This window comes from Sminthopsis crassicaudata, chromosome 4 (genome assembly GCF_048593235.1).
Source record: "Sminthopsis crassicaudata isolate SCR6 chromosome 4, ASM4859323v1, whole genome shotgun sequence".
NCBI lineage: Eukaryota > Metazoa > Chordata > Mammalia > Dasyuromorphia > Dasyuridae > Sminthopsis > Sminthopsis crassicaudata.
This window is the reverse complement of record NC_133620.1, coordinates 350,490,561-350,515,083: the sequence shown is the minus strand read 5'-3', so window position 1 is coordinate 350,515,083 and position 24,523 is coordinate 350,490,561. Positions and strand designations below refer to the sequence as shown.

Below are 24,523 nucleotides of genomic sequence, written 5' to 3'. Positions count from 1 at the left end.
TTTGTTCCATCAAAGATAGGAATATTTTATAACCATCTATTCATTCACCTTGTTCTGATGCCTGATCAATTCCCCAAATGATGCCCATTTTACCAGAAATACATTTTTCTAAGGAAAGGGGACATTAAGTCACATAGAACCTATTTCTTAATATTTGACTTCCAAGAATGGGACAAAATGTATTTATGTAATATTTTGCCTGTGAAAATTGTTTTCAGTTTCATAGTCTAATCCTGACAGAGTTATCTATTGGGACTCATAGGACAAACTATTCTTTCTGAACACACTCATAAGCTTTTTGAGAAGAATGGAAAGGAAGGTTTGATTTAGAGCTATAATCTAGTAGCTTTCTTGGGACAGGGGAACTTTTTGCAATAGCTGCAAATAAGTAATTCTGTTAACAGTTACTTTTTAATGTTAGGACCTGGAAAGATGGAAAACAGACCTTCAGCTCTCAACTTCCACTTTCCCATGAAATCTCCTGCTAGTCAAGGATTCCATTTCCCACCTAAGAAGCCATAATAAGATAAACAATCAGGCTCTGAAACAGTCACTTGAAGCTGACTAGACAAATGTGGCATGGGTGTGGGAAGGGAAGAGAATAACTGTTTTGCAAAGAGCTACTGAATATCAATTCTTTTTTTTTAATAGATACAACATATTTAATTTTAAGTAGAACAGTTCTCTTTCCCCTCCCCCAATATAAAAAGCCCATCTCATACTTTTATAGTCACACTCCAAAAAAAAAAAAAGCAAGTTAACCTTATATCTTATCACTCTCAATTCTTGCCTGTCTAGCTCCTAACTTTACTGAAATATTTCCTCACTATTCATTGTAGTAGTAAGGCACATGCCACATTGACTTGACATCAATTTGAAGATAACTGCTAATTGAAATGGATAATTTTTATAAAATTTCTAATTATAAAAATTTACTTTCATTTCTATCATTACCAATAAGAAAAAAAATCATTTTCCCTAGCCTTTCCCTTTGCCTACTGGCTAAATAAAGGGATTTAGGTATTAAAGAAGAAAGTACATTACTGAGAGATTCTAGAAATGCTTGAAAGAATTGTATAAAGATGTAATGTGACCTCTCTGGGAGGGAGGGTGATGACCAGTGAGGAAGTGGGGCCTCCAGGCTATTCAGATAGGTGAAAGAATTTAGACCTTTTGGGACTTCAAAAGGGTAAATGAAAATGGAGTGAAAATCAGCAGATATGAAAAATGTTGATAACCATGGAAGGTTTAGAAGGAGACAAGCTTCTCAGGACAGAGGAAAAGTTGATGTGAACAGAAATCAGGTTCAAATCCAGTTCGGATTTTATTTTAATTATCTATTCTCAGCTATAAAGGAACCCTGCTTTTGTAAGGACCGAAAGAAATAAAACTAATATAGATAGATGAAAGGGAAAAAAAACCTGTGGTCCTAAACTAAGGAGCAGAAAGAAGAGTCTTAATGAACTTGGAGGGGATGTGAGTAACAAGATACTTGTCACTTACCTAAGCTGAATGTAATTTAAACTATAAAACTTCCTCACTATTGGAAAGTTGTTTTCTTTGCACTAGGAACTGGTTAACTGCCTGTTCCAACCCATTCCATTACAGTGGGGTGAGGGTATGTTGCTGGAGAAACCAAATGGGTCAAGCTATGAGTCAATCCCAAAGGCATCTATGAGGGAAGAAAATGTCCCGTTACTCTCTTAGATTTCAATAGTCAAAAATTTCATTTACAGCAGAAGCAATGAAGCCATCTATTTGCTAGTTCCCATTCCTCAGGAGAGAATCCAAGCCCTAAGTAGGATACCATGGATAACCAAATTATATCATCCAGATATTCTCACCTAGAAATCTTAAGCCCCAAGGTCATCATCCAACAAAATGAAATGAATTATATTTTAAAGGGTTTTTTCCCTTTTAAAATAACTTAGTCTTTTGATATATTAGGGCTTTGTGATTCTTTGTGAGTTGAAAGGAGAATGCTAATTGTGAGAGAAGTTAGTAATAGAAGTATATGCATACACCTACCTCAGGGGATATTACATAGAATTCCATGTTTAGAATTAGTTCTGGTTTTGGATAAAGATTTACTTGAGATGATTGTATCTTTTAGTGATTTACTATGCCAGTGTCCTAAAGACTTCAGAGATTATAATTTTGAGCCCAACCCAGAGTCCTGAACTTGAACTAATTAGGGGAGGTAGCTTCTCAATACTAAATATTGACATTGATATTTATTCCTTGATTTTATTTTCTTTATATTGTTTTAAGGTATATATGAAGAACATTTGTCAGAGTTTTGTGCTCTCTTAAGAAGGGAAATCATATGAATTTATTAGCATTAAGTACTCAGATTCTTGATGTATTCAGGGAAATAATGTGTGGTTCTTATAAGTCTCTAGCTGGTAGCCTCCAACAATTTATGTTTTTTTCCTCAATCAGTGCCCTAGATCTTTTTTTTCCTACCATTCTTACTCTATGCTTGGAGAGGCTTTAACTAATCCTCTTCACACCTAGTTCCATTCTACTCTCACCTGCACCCCTCCTTCCCATCTGTGGAACGGGTGAGCAACCAGTTTCTCTGTTCTCCTAGGTGGGTAGGGTAGAGCTTGAGTCTCCCCACAAACACAGCAGAAGCCTTTTAGCTAAATCAGCTAGCCTTGTTCCCATCTCATCTCTGTAAGGATTATCCTAGGTCTTGAACTTCATAGGATAATAGACAGAGGACATCCCTCCCCCACTTTTTTTTTTTGGAAGACCTATCCTTGCCCTGGCTACGTGTATGGAAACTAAATCATCATGGGTTATAAGTGGTTAGTGGGTCATTTAAAGAGCAGACACCCCTTCAGCTAGACAAGTGGCTTTGAATGTTTAAGTTCTCAGGCTCTGAGCGGCTGTGAGGGATCATTTTAGCAACTGGAAAAACCAAGGCTTTATTTTTAACTTTTGGTTTCCAAAGCCACAGGTGTGGTCTGTGGATGGCCTTGATCGCCTGAGTGACTAGGGTAACATTGAGAAAGAAACTGAGGTCTCAGCCTCAGGTTGCCTTCCCACACATCACTGAGTTAATGGTCTCTAAGCAGGAGCAAAGTTGAGGTAGAGAACTATATCTCACTAGGCTGTTTTTTTGCACTTTTGTGACTTAGAGACCCTTGTTAAGCATTTTTCTTATTGATACCACAGGCAACCTTCTTCATGTGTGACTCCCCAAAATAACCCCATTGCCAAGCAAGCATTGGTATCATGTTTACCCCACTTCCCATGATCCTGTGCATTCTGTGATGCTGATAGTCTGGCAATTTGAAATATTCATTTGCCACAAGATGGCCAGAATCTCTAAAGACCAAAGCTTCTGTGATGTAGCCGTGCCTAACCATTGTTCACATTTCTATATCTCCTTGTGTTAAAAAGAAGGTTATTTAAATGTTTAAAGTTTCTATGTGTTTTTTTAAACAGGGAAAAAAATAAAAAATGGTGTGTTTGAAACTAGACATGTTTGACATATTTAGTTTGTAAAGGGATTTGGACTCAAGAATTTTCCTCTTCTCTTTGGATCATGGGTTTTATTCCCCTTTAAAAATGAAATATTTGAAGGTCTATATGAAAACATCTGAAGAATTCGCTTCTGGGATCCTATTAAGAAGCAGGCTATGTCACAGAAGACAATTTTCCTTTTCCAATCCATCCAAAGTGCCAAAACACTGGGTCTCCTCCCAGTCACACCTGCCAAGTGAGGGCATCCACACCCATCTTTAACTCTGCTGTTTTCTTGGTCTCTTATCAGAAAGAGAACCTTCCTCCCCAAAAAAGGACTTAAAGAATGCAGAAAGCAACAGTTTTTATTTTTTCCCATGGTGGGGAAACTAGTAATGACCTAGACTCCTGTATACCTTAATCCAGAGCCTAGCATTGGAAAGCTAAATCCCACCAGCTTTGGAGTGAGTATATAATTGACAGAAGACTGAAGAGATCCCACCTGGAAGAGAAAGGAAAAGTTACATTTTTCTCACTTTCCTCAGACCCTTTTCCCCAACTTTTCATTTTTTAGAGTTTAAGTAATCAAACACAAGTTGATTTTTAAAGCTTAGTTACAATTAGAGTCTATGCAGTATTTAGAAAACTGAGATATCCAGTCCTTGGTATGTTTTAGATCAGGCCAAACATGTGAGATGGGGAGCTCTTAGGAAAATGATTAGACACCTTGCGGGTTTCTGGATTCTTGAATCTCCTAGAAAGTCCTGATTGTAGTTAGAGAGGGAGCTTTAAAAGCAAAACTAATATTAGTTTCAAACTTGGCCAACCCAAACCTGGGAAGCAGGACTTGATAATAGGCTGTATTTTTCACATGAAATATACACCCAACAATATGGAGAATTAAGAATACAAGTCATTCCCCAATTGACAATGATCAAAGCATATGAAAAGGCAGTTTTCATATTTTTATTAAAGCTCTCTACTGTCTTGTGAATAATCACTCTAAATCATCATTGATTAGAGAAATACAAATTAAAATAATTCTGAGGTATTACCTTACATCTATCAAATTGGCTAACATGCGCAAAAGAAAAATGACAAATGTCAAAGAATATGTGGAAAAATTGGAACACTAATGCATTGTTAGTGAAGTTGTAAACTGATCCAACCATTCTGGAGAGCAATTTGGAACTATGCTCAAAAGACAAATGCCCTTTGATCCATCAATTTTGTTACTAGATATGTATCCTAAAGAGGTCATTTTTTTAAAAAGGGAAAAGACCTACATGTACAAAAATTATGGTGGCAAAGAATTGGAAATTAAGGGAATGTCCATCATTTGGGGAATGGCTGAGTATGTTGTAGCATATGAATATAATAGAATTACTATTGTTCTATAAGAAATTATGAACAGGGACATTTCAGAAAAACCTAGAAAGATCAGTATGAACTGATTCTGAGTGAAATGAACAGAACCAGGAGGACATTGTACACAGTAACAGAACATTGTTTGATGGTTAACTGAGACCTATTGAAAGACCTTATCTTAAAAAGGCCAAGGTCTCCTATTGCATTCAAGACCACCTCCAGTCCTCCTGATCTATATCTGGTCTCTAGATCTGATGGAGGGGAAAATGAGGCTGTTGACCTTGCACAGCCCTGCCTTACTTAAATCCAAGTCATTTGCATGTCATGGCATCACCTCCCATGTCATGTTCCTCTTTGAGAATGAAGGACAAATAGCAACAGCTCTTCTCAGCAATGCAATGATCCAAGAAAATTCCAAAAGACTCCTGATGGAAAATGCTGTCCACATCCAGAGAAAGGAACTATGGAGTTTGAATGAAGATTGAAGAATATTATTTTTACTTTCTTTGTTTTTTTTTGTGACTTTTCTCTTTTGTTCTGTTTCTGCTATCACAACATGCCTAATGTGGAAATATATTTTCATGATTGCACATATATAACCTATATCAGATTGCTTGTTGTCTTGGGGAAGAGGAAGGGAAGAGAGGGAAAGAGAAAAAAATTGAAACTCAAAATCTTTTTTAAAAATGGATGTTTGAAAACTACTTTCACATGTAATTAGAAAAATAAAATACTATTTTAAAAAACAAACTATTATGGAGATCAGTTATGAAATCTCCAATTCAGACAGTTTCTTCATAGGTATTCAGTCTTGTAAACCATCTACCTCCCTCAAGCTCATTGTAGTTTGATAAAACAAAATAATAATAGCTCACACTTGTGTAGAATGTTTAAGGTATATAGCACACATATGATCCCCATTATCCAGATAATGAAATTAAAATGAGAAGTTGTTGAGAGGATTTGTCTAAGATAACACTGACCATAAATGGCAGAAGCTCAACTCAAGCCAATAACTTGACTTCAAGACCATTGCTCTTTTCATAGATGGATCTGTGATCTCATTTATGTGGGTGTTCCCTTCACCACCCATGTTGTCTAATTTGACTCCTCTTTGTCCAAGTCTTCCCACAAGTTCAAGATATGGAATCTATCCATTGTGTTGGAGATCTGCCTTTTTGTTAGCATAAGGACAGCAAAGGAAACATATTTAAAAGCACAATGGCTCCTAGAAGCCCAATACTATTCTGACCTTCCTTCCCTTTTTCATTCCCATCCCTCATTCACTGAGAGGGAATGACTTGGGGGATGGGAGGTGGGGGGACAGGGAGTCTCATTCACCAATAGGCTTTTTCCTTTTTAAAAAAAAAAGTAACAATATTTAAAGAAATACTCTCTAAACAAAAATATGAAACAACTGTCTTATTGTGAACTCCTCTAGAGAGACCAAGTAATGTGATCTTTCCCCCAGAAGACCCAATCCTACTCAAAAGAAGAAAACCTCAGAGTTATATAGTGTCTCATTTTCCAGATGAAGAAACTGAGACCAGAGATTTTGTAATGACTGCCATACAGATAACTTAAGCATGAAAGTTGGCTCATTTGGAATCAGCTCTACACTTTACTGTAAGATAGCGTGAAACAGCTCCTTCTAAATCAATACTCACTCATTAAGTGCCTCCTATGTGCTAGGAGCTAGAAATATAAAGTCAAAAATGAAAGAGAAAAAGAAAGCTTGGCTTCATTTGTTCTTGGAGACCTTATTTAGTGTCTGTTTAACCAAGCTACTCCTTTTTCTTCTTCCATGGAGTTCATAGGTGAAGCTGGCAATGGGGGCACCCAGCCTTTGTTCCTAGCAGTCACTAAAAATATTCTTCACAAGTGACCCCACAATAATCATAAGATTGTAAAATCTGAACCTAAAAGGGACCCCAGAATCCATGTAGTCTACCCCACTCACTGACTAGAGATGAGGAAACCTTTACCTTCTCCCAAATACCCACTGAGCTTTAAGTCCCAAGGTGAGGGAAAGAGGAAAGATATCTTCCCAACTCTTTTTCATTCTTTTCCCCTGGTTTCCAGGGCCTGAAGAAAGTCCCAGAGGTGACAAATCTTCAGGAAAGGAAGGCATACATAAGTTTCAGAAGGGAGTCAATAGAGAAGTAAAACTGAACAAATCAGTGGCCTCCCCCCAAATCACAAGTCCTGGCTACTGACACATTCCCAGCTCAGACAGTGGTTTGCATAAAAGCCCCTAAATTTGCATTTAGGGAAGGGAGATCATCCGGGTAAGACTCCCTAGATGGGAATAGAGGCTAAGGGTTGGGGAAGGAGGTCAAAGAAAGTCTCTAGGGAATCTGAGAGGTTGAGATTGTTTATTTGAAAACTTAATTTTAGTTTATTAAACAGTTCTTTCTTTTCATCATGTCTTCTCCTGTGATGACCAAAGGAAAGAGCATTAGGGCAGGAGGGATGGAAGTGAGTGTGTGACATGTAGCACTTCTCCCTGCCCCCGTTCACAAAGTATGGGGAACAGGAAGAATTGAAGAGACCCATTTCCCATCATCTATACCCCACCTCCTCCCTTTGCCCCCCTGGGCCCAGCAGAGCAGTTTAGTCAAATAAACCACAGTTCTGAGGGTGGCTGGTGGATGGGAACTGGAGGGGCTGACACTATCAAGATATGTCCTCCCTCATAGTTGTTTCTTCCACTATTTTGGTCCCTTCTTCTCCCAACTCCCCTTCACCTAGGTTTAGGGCAGAAAAATACCATCTCCCACCCCCACTGGAATAATGTTCTCTGGCCCACACATGTAAAACCTCTGCCTTCATCATCTCTCCCCTCTCCCTGCCCCAAGAACTTTAGGGAGAGAGAGTCAATGGCTCTTGGGGCCGAGCTATGGAGACACTGACCTAGGAGTTAGGGCACAGGTTCAATTCCCATCTTTGCTGTAAATTCTCTGTGTCCTTCAGTGAGCCATCATATAGATTGTTAGAGTCGAAAGGGACCTTAAAGGTCAGTTACCCTGTCACTTACACATGAGAAGACTAAGGTTCAGAAAAATAAGATGTTTGTGGTAACACAGCTAGCATGTTTCAAAGGTGGGATTCTGCATTAAAATGAGGGCAATGACCTAAAAGCATTGAAAGGAATATGCCATTTGAAGTCAGAAGACCTCTGTTTCAATCCCCAGCTCTGTTACTTCCAGGATAACCTTAAAGGAAGTCACTTAAACTACTGTCTTCCTTTCTCTTCTGTAAATGAGGGGAGTTGGAGCAGATAATCTCTGAGATGCTATCTCCTTCTCCCCCCAGCCCACATGCACACAACGGTGCATCATCTCCCTTCCTTTCCCCAGATCTCTTCCCTTCCATCCAAAGTCAACTGTTTGTTCCAAACCTTCCTCAAACATAGTCCATCTAAAGTGCTGAGAAATTAGAACAAAAGCACTGAGTACTTTATGGTTGAGCACGAGGTGAGACCTATGGGTAAGAAGAAGGGGGCTGAGGGCAGGAGGGGGCTGAGGGCACTTTCTCAAAAGTTCCAACATAGAACTTGGAAAGGGAAGCAGGTGGAGCACTGTAGACCTGGAAATGCTGGGTTTCTGAATAACGCCACCGAGGGAGGGAATTACTCCCAACTCCCACACTCCTCTGCCTCATACCCTCTGCCTCAGTTTTTCCAGTTGAAGCCACCAGGCCCAACATAGTGTTGATGTGTAGGGGGGACGACCTGGATTCTCAGGCTCTGGGGGAGTGAGCAGGTTCCAGAGGAAGGAGGTCGCGGCCGCATCCGGAGGTGCCAAAGGGGGGGGGGGCACAGTGTAAGATGGAAGACGGGGGTGGGGGGGATGGTGATAAAAGGAGAGGGGCAGCAGCACTTCTGAGAAACAGCCCCGGCGTCCCAGCAGCCCACAGCCCCCCCCCCCTCCCCTGTGGCTTCACAGCTAGCTCCCTACAGCCGCCCACAGATCTGTGGGGCCTCTCCGGGGGATGGGAGGTCCTGATGGAGGCGCAGGGTGCTGAGGGACTGGAAAAGAGGGACCAAAGCGTTTATTACAAAATTTACTCCCGAATAGAATGACAAGAAAGGGATCTGGGGGTGAGTGATGCTGAGTGGGTCCCCTGACATTTGGGGGGTTTCTCTCGAACGTCCAGGCCACTATCCTGGCCCCCGAGGATAAGGGGGAGGGCGGGGGTGGGGAAAGAGGGCAGACTCAATAAAACCAAGACACCCTTGGCTGTTCCCACCTGTCCCCTTCTCCCTCACCGCGCCCTGCCCAGTATAGAAACACTCCTATTTCACCCCGGGCCAGAATCCAGAAGTGAAACTGCCCCTCCTGTCACGGCTTAGCGACCCCACGGCTCCACCCTTCCGGGAACCAGCTGCCCGTGGATCGCCCAGTTTCTAATAGAAATTAGCCTTGTTAGAGAAAACCGGGGGAGGGGAAAGCTCAGCAGAGAAACAGAAATGGAAGGGAGGGGGAAACGAAGGAAAGGGGGAAGGTTATGGGAATGTCTTTATACTCTTCATCTCCCGCCTCAGAGTATCGGCTAGGAACCGCGTGGGACCCAGCTGTGAGAGCCGGGCGCGGCCTCCTGAAGTTCCCACGGATGGTCACTGGGTGTCACTACAGCCGCACGGCTGAGCTCGGTTCCGGGGGTCCTGGCGCAGAGAAAGCCTAGCGCCGTACCTGTTGGAACTCCCATCCCACGCGCGCCCCACCCACACCCACCCGCAGCCCCGTTCCGCGCCAGCACACTCCTGCGGGACCCGCAGCTCCGAGCTCCAAACGCACGTGCCAAGCCCCAAACACGCGTCCCAAGCCAGGCAGGTGCTGCTGAGCGCTTTATTTGTTCGGATTCTTCCCAGGATATCGCTCTCCATCAGGCCCGGGTTGGGCATCCCTTACCAGCTGGCTCTCTCCCCCACCCCGCCGCCACCCAAGCCTCGCAACCGCCGCTGCCCGCCTCAGCCGGCTCTCCCTTCGATCCCACTAGGATCGGGATGTCGGGGACTTGGAGTTCCAAAGTGACTCCGGGTGACCAGGGCCATGTTCCTTCCCATACGCTAAGCCTCGGTTTTCCCCTTTGGAAAACGAGAAGGGGGCGAGTGTTTGCACTAGACCGTTCCAAGTGTGGGTTACTGGCGTCTCAGCTGCTGAACAGAAGGAAGAGGGGAGCCCGTGCAGCTCCGAGTCCTATACTCCTCTATACACCACAGACCTCCACGCTCGGCGCACCCCACCCGCTCCCCGAGCCCAGGTCTCAGGGCACTCCATTGGGGGAAGGGGAGGGCGTGGGTAGAAGGGGATTCCCGGGCTGGGCAACGACTGACTGAGGGAAAGCGGGCGAAGCCTCTTCAAGCTTGCCCCCAGCCCGGGGAGGGACGGAGAGGACCCGGTTCAGCGGAGGCCGAGCAAGCGTAGAGCCTGGCGGAACTTGCGCGCCTTCCAGCGGCAGAGGCGCACGGCCTGAAGGCTGGCCCGGAGCAACGGCCCGTGGCGGAACACCAGGCTGTAGAAGGCTGAGCCGGCCAGTTGCCCCGACGGGTCGACGCTCTTCAAGGCCAGCATGGGCGTGTAGGCCGGGTTGGTTTGGTGGCGGAAGGGGGGGCGGCGGGCACAGATGACCTTCAGGGTGTGCTGCAAGACAAAGCTGGGCACTCAGACTTCGGGGTCCAGCGCCACCCGACTCCCAACCGCCCACCCCTCACACTACTGCCCCACAAACGTCGGGCCTGGGGGCTGGGCATAAACAGGCGTAGGGATTACCAGACTCCGGGAAAGGGGATGTTCTTGGATTCAGGGGCAAAGGGCTTTGCTGTTTTCCCAGAGGTTGGAAAGGTAGGGAAGGGGAACTTAATCCATTAACTTTTTAGTGGGGCTTTTGTGAAGAAATGATGGATGCCAAAGAAAGATGGCTTATTGCAGCCTTCCAATATCCAGGGGAAGTCCGCCTCGTTGGGAGGTGGGGCTGGGAATGGGGATCTGAGGGCCACAGAAGACAGATGTCCTTCCAGGAGGATGCCCACCTCGGCCACTTCCTCGGGGCTCTGGCTCAGGCTGGCAAAGAGAGCCCGGGAGTTGGGCAAGTAGATGCTCGTGAAGATGTCTGCAGTCTCAGAGTCAGTGCCAACACAGTCCACCTGCTCAACCCCGGAGTACAGCTTTCCCTCGAACTCTGAGGTCACAGGGCCTGGCTCTATCAGTGTAACCCTACAAGGAATCCCCCTGCCCTGACCCTCTGGGACTCCATCCTCAGGGTCACCCTCCTCATGCCAGGTTTGTGACAGAAGGGACCTTAAGTCCATCTAGTCCAGGATTCCTTAATCTTATTTTTGTGTCCTGGATCCTTCTGGCAATCTGGTGGAGCCTATATCCCCTTCTCAGCAGAATGTTCTTAAATACATAAAATAAATATACACAATTACAAAGGAAACCAATTGTACTGAAATAAAGAGGTGGAGAGAAGGTATTTCAGGGACTCCCTGAAATCTACCTACAACCTTCTCATCCATCCCCTCATGTAGCAAGGAGAAAACAGGCCCAGAATTCCAGTGGCTTTCTCACATTAAGAGAACCATAATTCTGTACCCAGACCCTGATTCTGCCCGTATAGAACACACCACCTGCCACCCTCCAGTATTTCCTTTAACCTTTGAGGCTGGGCCAGCCCTGAGTGCAGGAAGCTGAGATTTCCAAATATTCTCAACCCTCTCCAGTTGCCACACTTCCCCAGCTTGTTCCACTCACGAAATGTTGAACCGAAGAGCCTGTACCAGGAGACTCTCACAGAAACCCTCCACTGCAAATTTGGAGGCTGCATAGATGTCATTGAACATTATGCCTGATAGGATAGTTGGAAGAAGAAAAAGAGAATGCTCACAATTTCCTCTGAAGTCCCCAAGAGACAGATACTTAGATCTCTCCACTTCTTAGGAGCCTTTTCCTATAGAATCTGACGTCCTGACCCTCCAAATAGCCATGTTGCCCAGTAAGGAGCCCCAGAGATTGATAAGAAGAGAGAAACTTGGGTCTTATATTCCCTTACAGTAATCACAACCTCCAATCTCCAGTGACCCCAACAGCTACCCTGACTCTTCTCAGGTCCCTCCCTCATCCCTTATTATCTCTTCACCCCCATCTCATACCCTGCAAACCCATGATGCTGCTGATGACCACGATGTGCCCCCGGCGTTGGCGCTTCATGGCAGGCATCAGTGCCCGGACCAGTTGCACCAACCCAAAGAAATTGGTGTCCATGACTCGGTGCATGTCATCCAGAGACAGTGATTCTAGTGGACCAATGAGCCCTATGCCTGCATTGCTGACTGAGAAATGGGGCAAGAGGTAGAGTCAAGCAATTGGAAATTCCTTTTCCAATTCCCTCTCAAAACACAGGCTATCTATTCCTGGGACTGGACCAGCTAAGTAATATCTTTACCCATGAAGGATCCCTTCTCTCAGAAAGTTAACATCTGCTGCCATTTCAAGCATTTCCCTGCTTCTGGGCAGTGATAATTTCTCCTCTTTCCCAGCCCAGATTCTGGGGCTGGGGAATGTTATGAGACATGTTACCTTGAAATTTCATGCCTCTGAATTTTCAGTTTATCTGTAAAAATGGGCATAATATGCTACCTACCTCACAGAGTTTTTTGGATCAATTCACATAAGGCGCATGTGTCAGCTACTCTTCCCTAAGAAAGAAGATGATTCCCTTTTCCACTCTCTGGTTCCCTGAAAGGCCTCCATCATTTATTTTATTGTTCCAGTCTCCTGATTAATCCTCCATGAAAGCCAGGAACAACCTTTGAACATTGCATTGAATATTCTTTTGATGTCAAGAGGAGCAGATCTATTTCCCCCCAGATTTCTGAAGTTAATGAGCATTCCTAGCATCCAACTTGAATTTTTCTCCCCTCCACAATTAACAGCTGACTCCAAGTATTTTACTAAGGTTGTTACCAAAATAACATACTTGAAGTTTAAAAAAAAAAAAAAAAAAAGCCCTCACAAGTACTACCACAAGAGGCAGTATAATAAGGCTGTACAATAAGAAGAAGAGGCATGTAGATTGGCATGAACAACAGACTTGAAAGGCATCTGGAGATATGGGTTCGAGGGGCAGTGGATGGTGTGGTGGAGCTGAGTTCTAATGTGACTTCAGACATTTACTAGCTGTGTGTCCTTGAGCAAATCACTTAGCCCTATTTGCCTTAATTTCCTCATCTGTAAAATGAACTGGAGAAGGAAATGGCAGACCACTCCAGTATCTTTGCCAAGAAAGTCACGACTGAACAGCAGCAAACTGATTCTAGGATTGGTTCTGTTACTAATTAGCTGTGTATAAGATAATAGAACTGGAAATGCCTTTTTCTAGTCTAATCCTTTATTTAATCAAGGAGGAAACAGACCCATGATCAGCAAAATAGTAAAAATCTTAGGCAACTCAGTCTCCTTGCTGAGCCAAAATTTTCTTCTCTAAAATGGGATATGAATGACATTGAAGAAGAGCCTCAAGAGCCTTGACTTGCATGCTAGCTCTGCTATTTATTAGCTACAAGTCACAGCCTTTCCAGCTTGTAATTTCCTCCCAGTCATGATCCAAAGAACCAGTGATGAAACAGGTAGCCCACACTTCCCTCTCAGAGAAGTGAGACTTAGGGTGCAGAATGGGACATACCTCTTTGGACATGGCCAATGAGGGAATTTGTTTTTACAAAAATGTGGCTTTTCTTTCTTTTTTGTTTCCTTAAAGATAGTAGAGGTGGGAGAGAGAAAAACATTTGTTAATTTAAAAAAAATTAATCCTATCTTCAACAAAGAGAAGATCTAATTCAGTTCCAATTGATCAATGATGGACAGAATCAGCTCCACCCAGAGAAAGAACATTGGGAAGGGAGTGTAACCTGTTTGCATTTTTGTTTTTCTTCCCAGGTTATTTTTACCTTCTGAATCCAATTCTTCCTGTGCAACAAGAAATTCGGTTCTGCACACATATATTGTATCTAGGATAGACTAGAACACATTTAACATGTGTGGGACTGCCTGCCATCTAGGAGAGGGGGGTGGTGGGAAGGAGGGGAAAATTTGGAACAGAAGTGAGTGCAAGGGATAATGTTGTAAAAAATTACCCATGCATATGTACTGTCAATAAAAAGCCATAATTATAAAATTAATTTTTTAAAAAGTATTTAAAAAATTAATCCTATGCAGATCTCTTAAAAAACAACAAACCCTCCCTCCTAACCCTCTCTTTTCTAGCTGTCTCTTCCCACTGCTTATAAAGGTAATCTTCCCAGGATCTTAACTAGTCACCAAGGATGTCCACATATTGTCCTGGAAGCTTATTCAGGCAGCGGGTGATGGAGCCCTCGTCACAGACGTCCAGTTGCCCGATCTCTAGGGTTTGTCCCAGAGCCGATCCAGCTGCTTCCTCTAGGGGTCCACGGCAATTCAGGTCCCTCATGGTGGCCAGTACTGGATAGGATTAAGGAGTGGGTGATTCAAAATAAAGATTATGCCCCAGGAAAAGCTTTATTGAGTGGGGTGAGAAGTGGGAGAGTGAGGAGAAAGGAGCCACAAGAAAGGGCTCGAATACCCAGCCACTAGGGCCCTGGCATTCCCAGGGCATACTTATCGGGCTGTATTTTGAGGTGTAAGGGACGTTAAGGAGCAGTTAGATGGTTGCTCAGTCTCCCCCCACAACAGTTTCTGAATGGAGTTTGGGAGTGTCGTTTACCTTTGAAGCGGCCCTGGGAATCAGTGGCCAATCTCACAGCCAGTGCCAACCCGATGCCAGAGGAACAGCCAGTGATGAGGACTGTTCTGGGAGCCATGGGGGCACAGCAGGAACCAGGATTGGTCTTGGCAGTTGCCCCCTGTTCTACCCTCTGTCTCCCTGCTGGGCTTTTCTCTAGCCTGATAAAGGGAGGTTTTAATCTGTCCCTCCCACCACAGGGCACTAAGTTTCCAAGGGTTAAATCCCTCTGCAGATTCCAAATCTGAAAAGCAGATTACAACTCGCCTCTTGGTGCCTGCCTGGACCCTGGCACCAAGCTCCCCACATGTAGGGGATTAGTCAGACTGCTGAACAGGCGTGGGACAGAACAGTGGGGGCTCGAGTCACATGCTCCCCTGAGAATGCCAGATGTAACCAGGTGGGTACCAGGGCCAAACAAGAGCAGAGAAACCGCCTTTGGGTCATTTCAGGACATCTCCACCCCTAGCTGGTTCTCAGGTCAGGGGCAGGGAATCTGTCCAAGAGAGACAATGATGGTCTAGTAGAAAAGAAACCGATTTAGGGGTTAAGAGACCCAGTTTCCAGTCTCAACCAGCTATGTGACCCTTGAATGGAAGCAAATTACTCCCCTTCTCTGTACCTCTGTTTCCCCTGTAAAATGAGAGGATTAGACAGTCTCAAAATTCCTTTTCTAGCTCTGATGTTCTCAGATTCATATGGCCATCTTCCCAGTATCCTTGGCAGTCTGGGAGTCCTTGAAATCAGACCCTCAAATCTTAGTTTCCTCTTATGGCAGAAGCCAGACTCTACTTCATCCTCTCCCTGCCCCCTCCGCTTTCTCTTCTCCAGCTCCAAAAAACCAGTTCCCTTCAACCCTTCCCACAAGAAACCCAACCAGAGATCCAAAAATAATTTTTATTGTAACCGGTATAAAACAAGGCAGATTAACTGGCCACTAAATTTGTACAAGGGTGGGGATGCCCTATCCCCTGCCTCCCAGTTCTCTCATAATGCCCTGCCCCAGGCTCCACAGCTTTAGAGACAGAGAACCAGGAGCTCAGTGCTGGGGAGAAGGGGGAGAAGCCATTCCTAAGGTCTTGGGTTGAGAGTGTGGCAGAAGGAAAGGGGTAATTCCTATGCCTTCATGGGAACGAGGGAAGAAGAGAATCAGAAAATTGAAAGAGAGGAGAAAAGGCAAGGAAAAAGAGACTAGAAAAAAGAGAAGGAAGACACAGCAGAAGAGAAGAGGAATAGGCTCCTTACTCCTGTATGTGTTCCCACCAAGATCCAAAGTGCATTGATTCATAAACCCTGTTCTTTGAGGAGTCCGCCAGAAGTGGGGGCATCTCTTCCAGGGCTGCTGAGGTACAGGGTTGGTGGGAGGAAGAGAGGGATCCCCCTGTAGTTTTGGCCAGGGGCAGGGGAGGATGAGAGAGACAAGATCCCTCTCTCTGTGGGAGGGAAGAATCGTCAGAATCACCACTCAGAGGGCTACCCGGGTGCAGCAGTGACGGAGTGGGCAAGGCAGGATGCCCCGGTTGAGCTGATGAAATTCCACCAGCTGCAGGAGGTCAGTAAAACGTGTCTGCCCTTCATCCATGCTGAAGTAGAGGCGGCCCTCCTCCTCACTCTGGATGGGGGGGATGGAAGCAGGAGGTCAGAGAGAGAGAGAGGTGAACTTGGAATCTCCCCAGTGTCCCCAGCCATTTATCCCCATGCAAGAGAGCCAGGCTATTAGGGATAAAGACCCAACAAGGATTCCACCTGACATTCATTGCTTCCTCAAAAGCCTCTATCAACTGCACCCCCTAACCACCTAACCTCCTCCTGCCCCTCCAGGACTTCACAGCATCTTCCGGTTATGGAGGAAAGGGGAGACATGGAAGTCTGTGTTCCTGGAATTTATTGGGGGATTCTACTGGGCAGCTAGGAAAGGGAAGGGGATCTGCTAGGAGTAAAATCCAGGGAACTTGTTGTAAGGGTGGAATCCATGGGAGCCCCTAAGGGTGTGTGAGGGAGGGTGTCACTCACCGGAAGGATGAGATAGTGTTTCACCTTCTGCAAGTGACACAAGGAAAGGACAAAGCCTTGGGGGTTGCGCTGACTCTCTCGTACTAGAAACACACTGCCAAGGCACAGAATGGGACACGTGAGCCATAGTTTTGTTAGGTATTCTTCTCATATAATTTCATACCCATATACAGAAGCCCAGGATCCTGACCCTCCTGCCACTATTCCCTCTACACCCTTAATCTTACCCGTCAACCAGGCCCTGTTGTCCAATAAGCCTCTGGGTGTCCTCCCGAGAGATGCGCCCATGAAACCAGGGCTGGGAACGGTGAATGACTGAGAGGGGGCAAAAGAAGGAGGAATCCTGATTCAGGAAAGCCTTCCTCTGCCCCCCCCACCCTGATCCACAGCAGCAATTTGAACATCTCATCTTCACCTGACCAATGGTGCCCCCTGGCACCCACCCAAGGCCCTCACCTGAGCTGAGGGTGCTGCCTGGGCAGGGAGTGGGCAGGCTGTATCTGTGATTTGTCTTCTTCTAGAAGGAGGTGGGAAGGGAGAAAAAAAGGAATCAGTTGGTGGCTCTGAGTTTCTCTCCAAGCCCCCAGAGTCCTGTCTCCCAGATACAACAGTCTGGGGCTAGTGCTTCCTGGTATGACATCGGAACTGAGGGTCCTTTCACCTAGAAGATCCTGCTGACATAGCAACTAACTTCAGGAGCTGGGCAAGAGGAACCGGGGTGGGGGGAAGAAATATCTATCTGGAAATTCAGTGCCTTACATGAAAACAGTAGCAAAGCACACAACTTGACCCTAAAGCTTAGGTGGATGAAGTAATATGACATAAAGGAAATACATATATATGCACACACACATACAGACAGACAGAAAGAGAGACAGAGGCAGAGAGACAGAGACACTGTGGATGCAGGAATTCCTCAACTTTTGTGTCATGGACCCTCCTTTGTCTGTCTGGTCAAACTTATAGGTCCCTTCTCAAAATTAAATTCATAAAGTAAAATATATAGGACTATAATAAAATATAATATATATACATATTATATATGTAATATGTATATATATAAAGTATAATATAGAACTATATAGGAAGTCAATTACACTTAAATACAACCAGTCAATAAATATTTAACATGTTCCTACTATGAGTTAGATACTATGCTAAGTAGTACATTGAAGACACAAATAAAAAACAAAGATAATCCCTACCCTTAAGGAATTTGCAATCTAATGAAAAAAGAAAAGTTACCAAAACTGAAAAAAAAAAAAAAAAAAAAAGAAGGAAAAAAAAAGAAAGAAAAATATGCTCAGAGATCATTGGTTAATAACCCCTGGAAAATACATATTTATATATTTATTTCTATATAAATATACAGACAAAAGGAGGGAGATGGACAAGAAAAGAGAGGGGAGAGGCTGAGAAGAGGGGAAAGAAGAGAGTACATAGAAGAAGCAAAAAAGAGAAGGGGAGAGAAGAGGAATGAAACAGAAGAGGGAGAAGGGGGTAAAAATGGAAAGAGGGAAAATAGGGAGAGAAGGGAGGAGTAGAGAGAGACAAGACAAAGAAAGGAGGGCGGCAGAAAGAAAGTATTTGTTAAGCCCTGCACATGTAGGGACTATGATAAATGCTGGGGCTACAAATATAAACAAGTCGGACAGTTCCTATCTTCAAGGAGTTTATATTCTAATGGAGGAAAACAGTACATAAAAGGAAAGGGAGGATGTGGGTAAGGAATGTCATCAACCCTGATTCTAATATTTACTCATTACATAAGCCTGGGCAGGTCTCTCAAGCTCTCTAAGCCTCAGGCCAAGTGCTGAAATGGCTGTTGTGTATTATATATCTGGGTGAAGAGAATGCCAACCAGATAAAAATCTCTGGTCCTAGACGTATGGTTATCAGGAGCCTTTGGTCCCAAAGCTGGTACCCTTAAAGAACCCCCTACAATTCCTAGGCCTTCCGTCCCTGCTGCCTCCCCCCTTTCCCCACCTTCTTTTCTCACCCTCCAGGCTTGGGCTTCTTCCAGTGCTGCACTCAGAGCTTCTCTGGGATTCTCAATGACTCGTCCAGCATGACCAGAGAAGTCCATAGCCACCAGAGTATTGTCTGAAACACTCCTCTGAAGAGAGGGAGAGAGACAGAGAGAAAGGAAGGGAGGGAGGGAGAGAGAGAGAAAGAGAGAGGGGAGAGAGGGAGAAAGAGAAAGAGAGAAAGAGAAAGAGAGGAGAGAGAGAGAGAGAAAAAAAAAGAAAGAGAGAGAACAGAGAAAGAGAGAGGGAGGGAGGGAGAGAGAAAGTAAGAGAGACAGAGAAGGGGGGAGGGAGGGAGGAAGAAAGAGAGAGAGATGGGTAAGTATATGACATCAGACTCCTCAGATGGGTGGGGCCATGCCAGGGATCTAATCACCCTTGCTGGTGGTCTGGGATGGAGAAAATGTACCAGCATTAGGAAGCACTCACCAGGGGTGTGGGACCAAACCAGGATGGGCGAATTCGTCGGGATTGCATCTGCTGGTAATTCTTATAAAGCTGCATTCCATACTGGGGAGATAATAGGAGAGGGGTCTCACTGGAAGTTCCTTTAGGGAAGGGACTGTGTCCTGCCTATCTGACTGACAGCATGGACTAGGTTTCCCCCAACAGACTGGGAGCTCCCTGAGGACAGGCATGGGGTCTTCCCCATCAGACTTAGGAGCTCCTAGGAGCCTTTCCTTCTCCTTCTTCTGTCGAAGTTGGAAGCTAAGGTTTGGGAGCCTGGCTAGTATTTAGGTCAATGCCTTCCCGCTAGTGATTTCAGGTACCTTGAAGAGGCGGAAGGCAGCCACCCAGCAGCTGCGGCTCTGCTCATCTTCACTGCAGAAGACACGAAGTCCCTTTGGGCTGCGTAGTTTATTAGGCTGAGGAGGAAAGAACTCTTTAGGGGCCAGAGTCCTGTTCTCTCCTCCTAACCTTGGAATCTTCCCATCATGTAACAAGACCTGTGTGAACCCCCCCCTCCCATTTTCTCTTAACTCCTCTCTGTAGCTGAGCAAGAATCAGGAACTTTGAGGGTTAAGGGGGAAAAAAAAAGAAATGAATGAAACCAGAGAATTGTATGGGGGAATGAAGTTCTATAGTTGGAGCTCACTGGGAATTCTGGGGAAGTAGGAAGCCAGGGAAATAATAAATCAAAAGCACTAGTAATCAGGATTGTAATTACCAAAAGAACAGAGTCGGGTGTTAAAGGCTGTGGTGTTAGGGTCAAGTCTCTCACCTTGACACAAAAGCCAAAATCAGTGGGCAGCCCATAGAGCTTTCTGCCCTGTGTCACCAGGTACACATTGGACTCATTTACATCAGCCACATACTGTAGATGCCGGGGGTCCTAGATAGAGGAAGACAGGTAGCTTAGGGATATGGTGATGAAAAAGAGATCTGAACTGGAAGAAGGGATCACACCAGGCTGCATGGGGTGGGGGGGAGCTGAGGGGGAAGAAGGGAGGGTCCCAGGGGCAAGTGCTAGGGAGGGCCCAGGGGTCTTTGAAGGGGAAGAGTCCCAAGTCCAAAACTTGTTTTGCCTTCTAGACCTGATCACAGATAGGCCCCTCCTGTCTCAATTGCCCTATTGAGATTATAAGGTCCAATTTCTGGGAGTCCCAAAAAGGTAGAGGAGCCATTTCTTTGGTATGCCTAAGAGATGGCCAGCTTGGGAGTCTTTCCTATGGGGGTGGGTGTCTGCAGAGGCTCCCAACCTTGGAGGTGCCCTTAGTGGAATAGTAGAGCCCGGAGCGGCGAAGGAAGCAATAGAAACGTTTCCAGAGCTTGCGTCCTGATCCCCGAAGCTGGAGGAAACCCTGGATTTCAGGGCAGCTACCTGCATTGAGGAAGTTCTGGGGAAAAGAAGGTTAATTTGAGATGGGGGTCACAGGATCAGAGATATAAAGGTGGAAGAGATCTTAGAAGGATACTAAATCCATGCCTCTCCCTCTTTTTTTATAGATAAGGAAACTGAGGCACAGGATTAAGTGTCTTATCCAGGATCACACAAGTGAGGGTCTGAAACAGGATTTGAAGTCAGAGCTGCCTGAATCCAAGTCCATTGAGTAATCTAGCCATATGCCAGCTGACATGAAGGAATTTTAGAAAAAGGGAATAAGAGGACTTTTGTGGGGAAGGATAAAATGAGAAGACCTAGAGGCAGGAGAAAGAGGGCCCCTCACCTGGATGAATTCCTCATGGGTCATGCGAGTGTTGGTATCTAGACAACTGGAGACCATTACCTCTGGGAACAGGGAGTGCTGAGAGGAAGCAAAAGAGAAGGTCAGAAGGGAACAAAGAGCCAGCTCTTCTCATCTACCCCCACCTGCCTCTCTTTACACCCTGGGCCCAGCTGCCCAGTCAAATAAACTGCAGCTCTAGAGGTGGCTGATGGGTGGGGACCCCCAAACTTCATCATCCACCACATCTCCTCTTCCTTTCCCACTCCAGCTCTAAACACACACACACACACACACACACACACACACACCCCACGTACATGTACACATACATACTCATATATCCATGCTTACTCACTGGGGAGCTCTTGAAAAGTTCATATTTGGCAAAGTTTTTTCGAAAGACAAAACGACTATCTCCCCCGACAGACCAGGAAGCTTGCACCTCTACCACCGACTCATGATCCTCCAGCCCCCGCTCTAGAAACACAAAAGTAATAACTGAAAATCTCCAAGCATGGTTTGCGTGGACACATATATATGTGTATATACATAGGTACAGAGACAGCTAGATGTGCACTGATAGTCAGGCCTGAAGTCAGGAAGACTCAACTTCATGGGTTCAAATTTGAGCTCAGACACTTCCCAGCTGAGTGACCTTGTTTGCCTCAGTTTCCTCATTGGTAAAATGTGCTAGAGAAGGAAAGGAGCAACCGCTCCAGTATCTTTGCCAAGAAAGCCCCAAATGGAGTCACAAAGAGTTCAACATGATTTAAGTGATTGAACCACTGTATACATACATATGTATATTTCTAAATGATTTAAGTGATTGAACCACTGTATACATACATATGTATATTTCTAAATGTGTGCAGATATCTTTATATTGTGTATCTATGCAGACACAATACCTGTATACATATGTGTGTATGTGAGTGTACATCTCCCCTCCCCTTCTGTATACATACATGTGCATGTTATATACACATACATACAAATGCACATGTGTATATGGTGCACATATTCATACATATGCATTCATACTGTATATCTACAGATACATATGCAAATATATGTATATATCTACACACATTCCCATGTGTATTGCTATATGTGTAAAGATATGTTTATATAGTGTATCTATGCAGACACACAGCCATGTATATATGTGGATGCATCCCTATATATGCATATTGTGTGCATGCATGTACACACACATAGAGGTTTAGACAGCTGACAACACAGGCACCACCACACATGTGTACATGTATATGTGCACATATGTACACATGCAGGTATATCTACCTACCTGGATGCTTGCATGCATGCAAATACACATACATAAAAGGGTGTACATATACATATACATGTATATGCATACACTCCTATATGCACATAATGCAAATGCATTATGTGCATATATCTACACACTTGCATGTGTGTATTTGTGTGTTTGTAGGTATGTTACATGTCTATATAGACACATGTGTGTTTTATGTTTGTGTGCATATACCTCCCCCTCTATATATACATACACATATGCATTCATACTGGCACATCTACATACATAGATGCATGCAAATACATTGCTTGTATGCAAATATATGCATGTGCACATGTACACATATCTGTATATGTGACTACACATACACATATATGCACACATAACACCCTCATTTGGTCCTTACAACAACTCTATGAGAGAGGGGGAGCTACAGATATTACTATCCCCATTTTACAGATAAAGAAACTGAGGAATTGTAGTGATTAAATGGCTAGTCCAGGATCCACAGCCAGCCAGGTGTCTGAGGTGGGATCATTTGTTCATAAATGTAGAGCTGGAAGAGACTTTGGAGGCCATCAAGTTCAAATTCCCTAACAGAGAAATTAAGGGGCTTGTTCATGGTCAAACAAACATTTTTGTTAGATGCCTAATATTCAGGGGAAGTAAGGTAACCTTCCTGTGGTGCTTCCCCGAGCCCACCACTCCCACCCACCAGGGCCCCTTCCCTCACCCAGTGCCAGATGGGGATGACACTCAACCAGCCCCCAGCTCTCGTCACTCAGGGCGTGTGTCCGCTGCACCAACATTTCACACACGTGTCGGGCTGTGGCATCTGCCGTCACCTCCACAGAACGGCTTGCCCCGTCTTCACTGTACACTTTCACCACCTGCCCAGAACGAGAATCCAAGAGTGCTCAGCCGTCCAGCACCCGCCCATTTCATTGCCCCGGGCTGAGATGCTAGGATTATGGAAGCAGGCACTCTGTTTCCAGACAGGAAAGCTCTAACTCTCCTTCCACACTAATAAGGTATCAATGGGTGTGGTCTTAGGGAAAGAGACTCCACCCACTTAACATTCAGTAAAAAAAAAACCCTTCCACCCTCCTTTTCCAAGCACCCCCATTTATTGTCCCACAGTAACTCACATGGGAGCCACTGCTATCTCTTGAGAGGAACCCCCGCCCTGAGGAGGGGACCCCCAGGATGGGTGACTGAGAAGGCGGGCTGCAGAGCTCAGGAAAAGGGTTAGGGATTGCAGGCAGAGATGAGGCTCGAAGTTCTTCCTCCCTAAGTTTCCTACAGAAAAAAAAAAAAATCAAGCTAAAGCTGGGGTAGATAACATACTGTCTTCTCTCCCCTTACCTTGACTTCTCTCTCCCCTCCCCTCCCTTCTGCCCAGGTAATCCTCTCCCCACATCTATGGGGATATACACACATAGTTGTAATCCTTCTCACCTGCTGGCCTGGATGGAAAGGGGCTGGGATCGTTTCAGTTCCCCAGGAAGATGAGCATCAGACTCTGGAGGAGTTCCAGGAGGGGTCCCAGGCTCAGGGCTTGGGTCATCTGAGGAGTTGGCGAGGTCGGGCAAGGATACATCCAGGTCCATGACATCTGAAATTAGGAAAGAAGGGAGAAAAGAAGGAGTTAAAGTGATAGAGTGGAAGGAAGAGACAGAATATGGCCTCATTTCTGCCTCTAACACTTAGAACTTTGGCAACATCCCTTAATCCCTCAGGTCCCCCAAAAGTAAAGTGAAAAGGTTGGACTAGATGGCTAATGAGTTCCTTTCCAGCTCCATATCTATGATTCTATGATTCTATGAACCAGTCCTTGTTCCACTTTAAAACATACCAAATCATTTGAACTAATGCAGCCACTCTAGAGACCAATTTGGAAGTATGCCCCCAAAGCTATAGAACTATGGACCCTTTGGCCCATCAATAGCACTACTAGGTCTGTATCCCAAAGAGATCAAAGGAAGAAAAAAAGACCTTTCTGTAAAAAAAAAAATTATAACAGTTCTTTTTTTTTAAAAAATTATGTTATTTAAAAAAAGAAAAGAAAAAAGAAAAATAGAAAAGGAATACAAAGCAAAAGAGAAAATTGTCTTGTGCACAGCAGAATATCAGGGGGATACAAAATATATAACAACCAGTTTTATAAATATACATATATGTGTATATATATATGTATATATAATAAAATATATAATTACCAGTTCAAAGGTAGAAGTATTAGTAGAAGAGATTATATTCCTGAGTGTCCTTTTCTTTACTTTCTTGTAAATTGTTATTTTATTTTCTGCTGCTCTAACTCTTTTTGTGGTAACAAAGAATTGGAAATTAAGGGGCTGTCCATCAATTAAAGCATGGCTGAAAAGTTGAGGTATATGATCGTTAACAATGTACTAATGTGCTATAAGAAATGA

At 44.6% G+C, this 24,523-nt stretch overlaps 2 protein-coding genes across 5 annotated transcripts in view; both read right to left on the bottom strand.

The window, feature by feature from the left end:
• Positions 1-8,865: 8,865 nt before the first annotated feature.
• Positions 8,866-15,368, bottom strand: LOC141539110 (retinol dehydrogenase 8-like). The gene is made up of 6 exons (XM_074261398.1): positions 14,587-15,368; positions 14,163-14,324; positions 11,996-12,175; positions 11,598-11,691; positions 10,877-11,060; positions 8,866-10,487 (listed from the first exon to the last, which is right to left on the bottom strand). Exons 1-6 carry the CDS (start codon positions 14,681-14,683, stop codon positions 10,248-10,250), a joined length of 957 nt encoding a protein of 318 aa, XP_074117499.1. The 5' UTR covers positions 14,684-15,368; the 3' UTR covers positions 8,866-10,247.
• A 119-nt stretch (positions 15,369-15,487) lies between these two features.
• GRB7 (growth factor receptor bound protein 7) overlaps positions 15,488-24,523 on the bottom strand; it is a 40,166-nt gene continuing 31,130 nt past the window's right edge. For 3 of the 4 annotated variants that reach the window (XM_074261396.1, XM_074261397.1, XM_074261394.1), the window contains 14 exons: positions 23,550-23,706; positions 23,240-23,390; positions 22,825-22,981; positions 21,168-21,289; positions 20,813-20,890; positions 20,345-20,482; positions 19,867-19,977; positions 19,415-19,510; positions 19,074-19,154; positions 18,617-18,733; positions 17,074-17,134; positions 16,845-16,932; positions 16,618-16,711; positions 15,488-16,216 (listed from right to left, as the gene is read on the bottom strand). In XM_074261396.1, coding sequence (XP_074117497.1) covers positions 16,070-16,216; positions 16,618-16,711; positions 16,845-16,932; positions 17,074-17,134; positions 18,617-18,733; positions 19,074-19,154; positions 19,415-19,510; positions 19,867-19,977; positions 20,345-20,482; positions 20,813-20,890; positions 21,168-21,289; positions 22,825-22,981; positions 23,240-23,390; positions 23,550-23,706 — 1,598 coding nt within the window. In that variant the 3' untranslated portion in view covers positions 15,488-16,069. Of the gene's footprint in view, positions 16,217-16,617; positions 16,712-16,844; positions 16,933-17,073; positions 17,135-18,616; positions 18,734-19,073; positions 19,155-19,414; positions 19,511-19,812; positions 19,978-20,344; positions 20,483-20,812; positions 20,891-21,167; positions 21,290-22,824; positions 22,982-23,239; positions 23,391-23,549; positions 23,707-24,523 lie in introns of all 4 variants that reach the window. The other variant, XM_074261395.1, reaches the window with a different exon arrangement.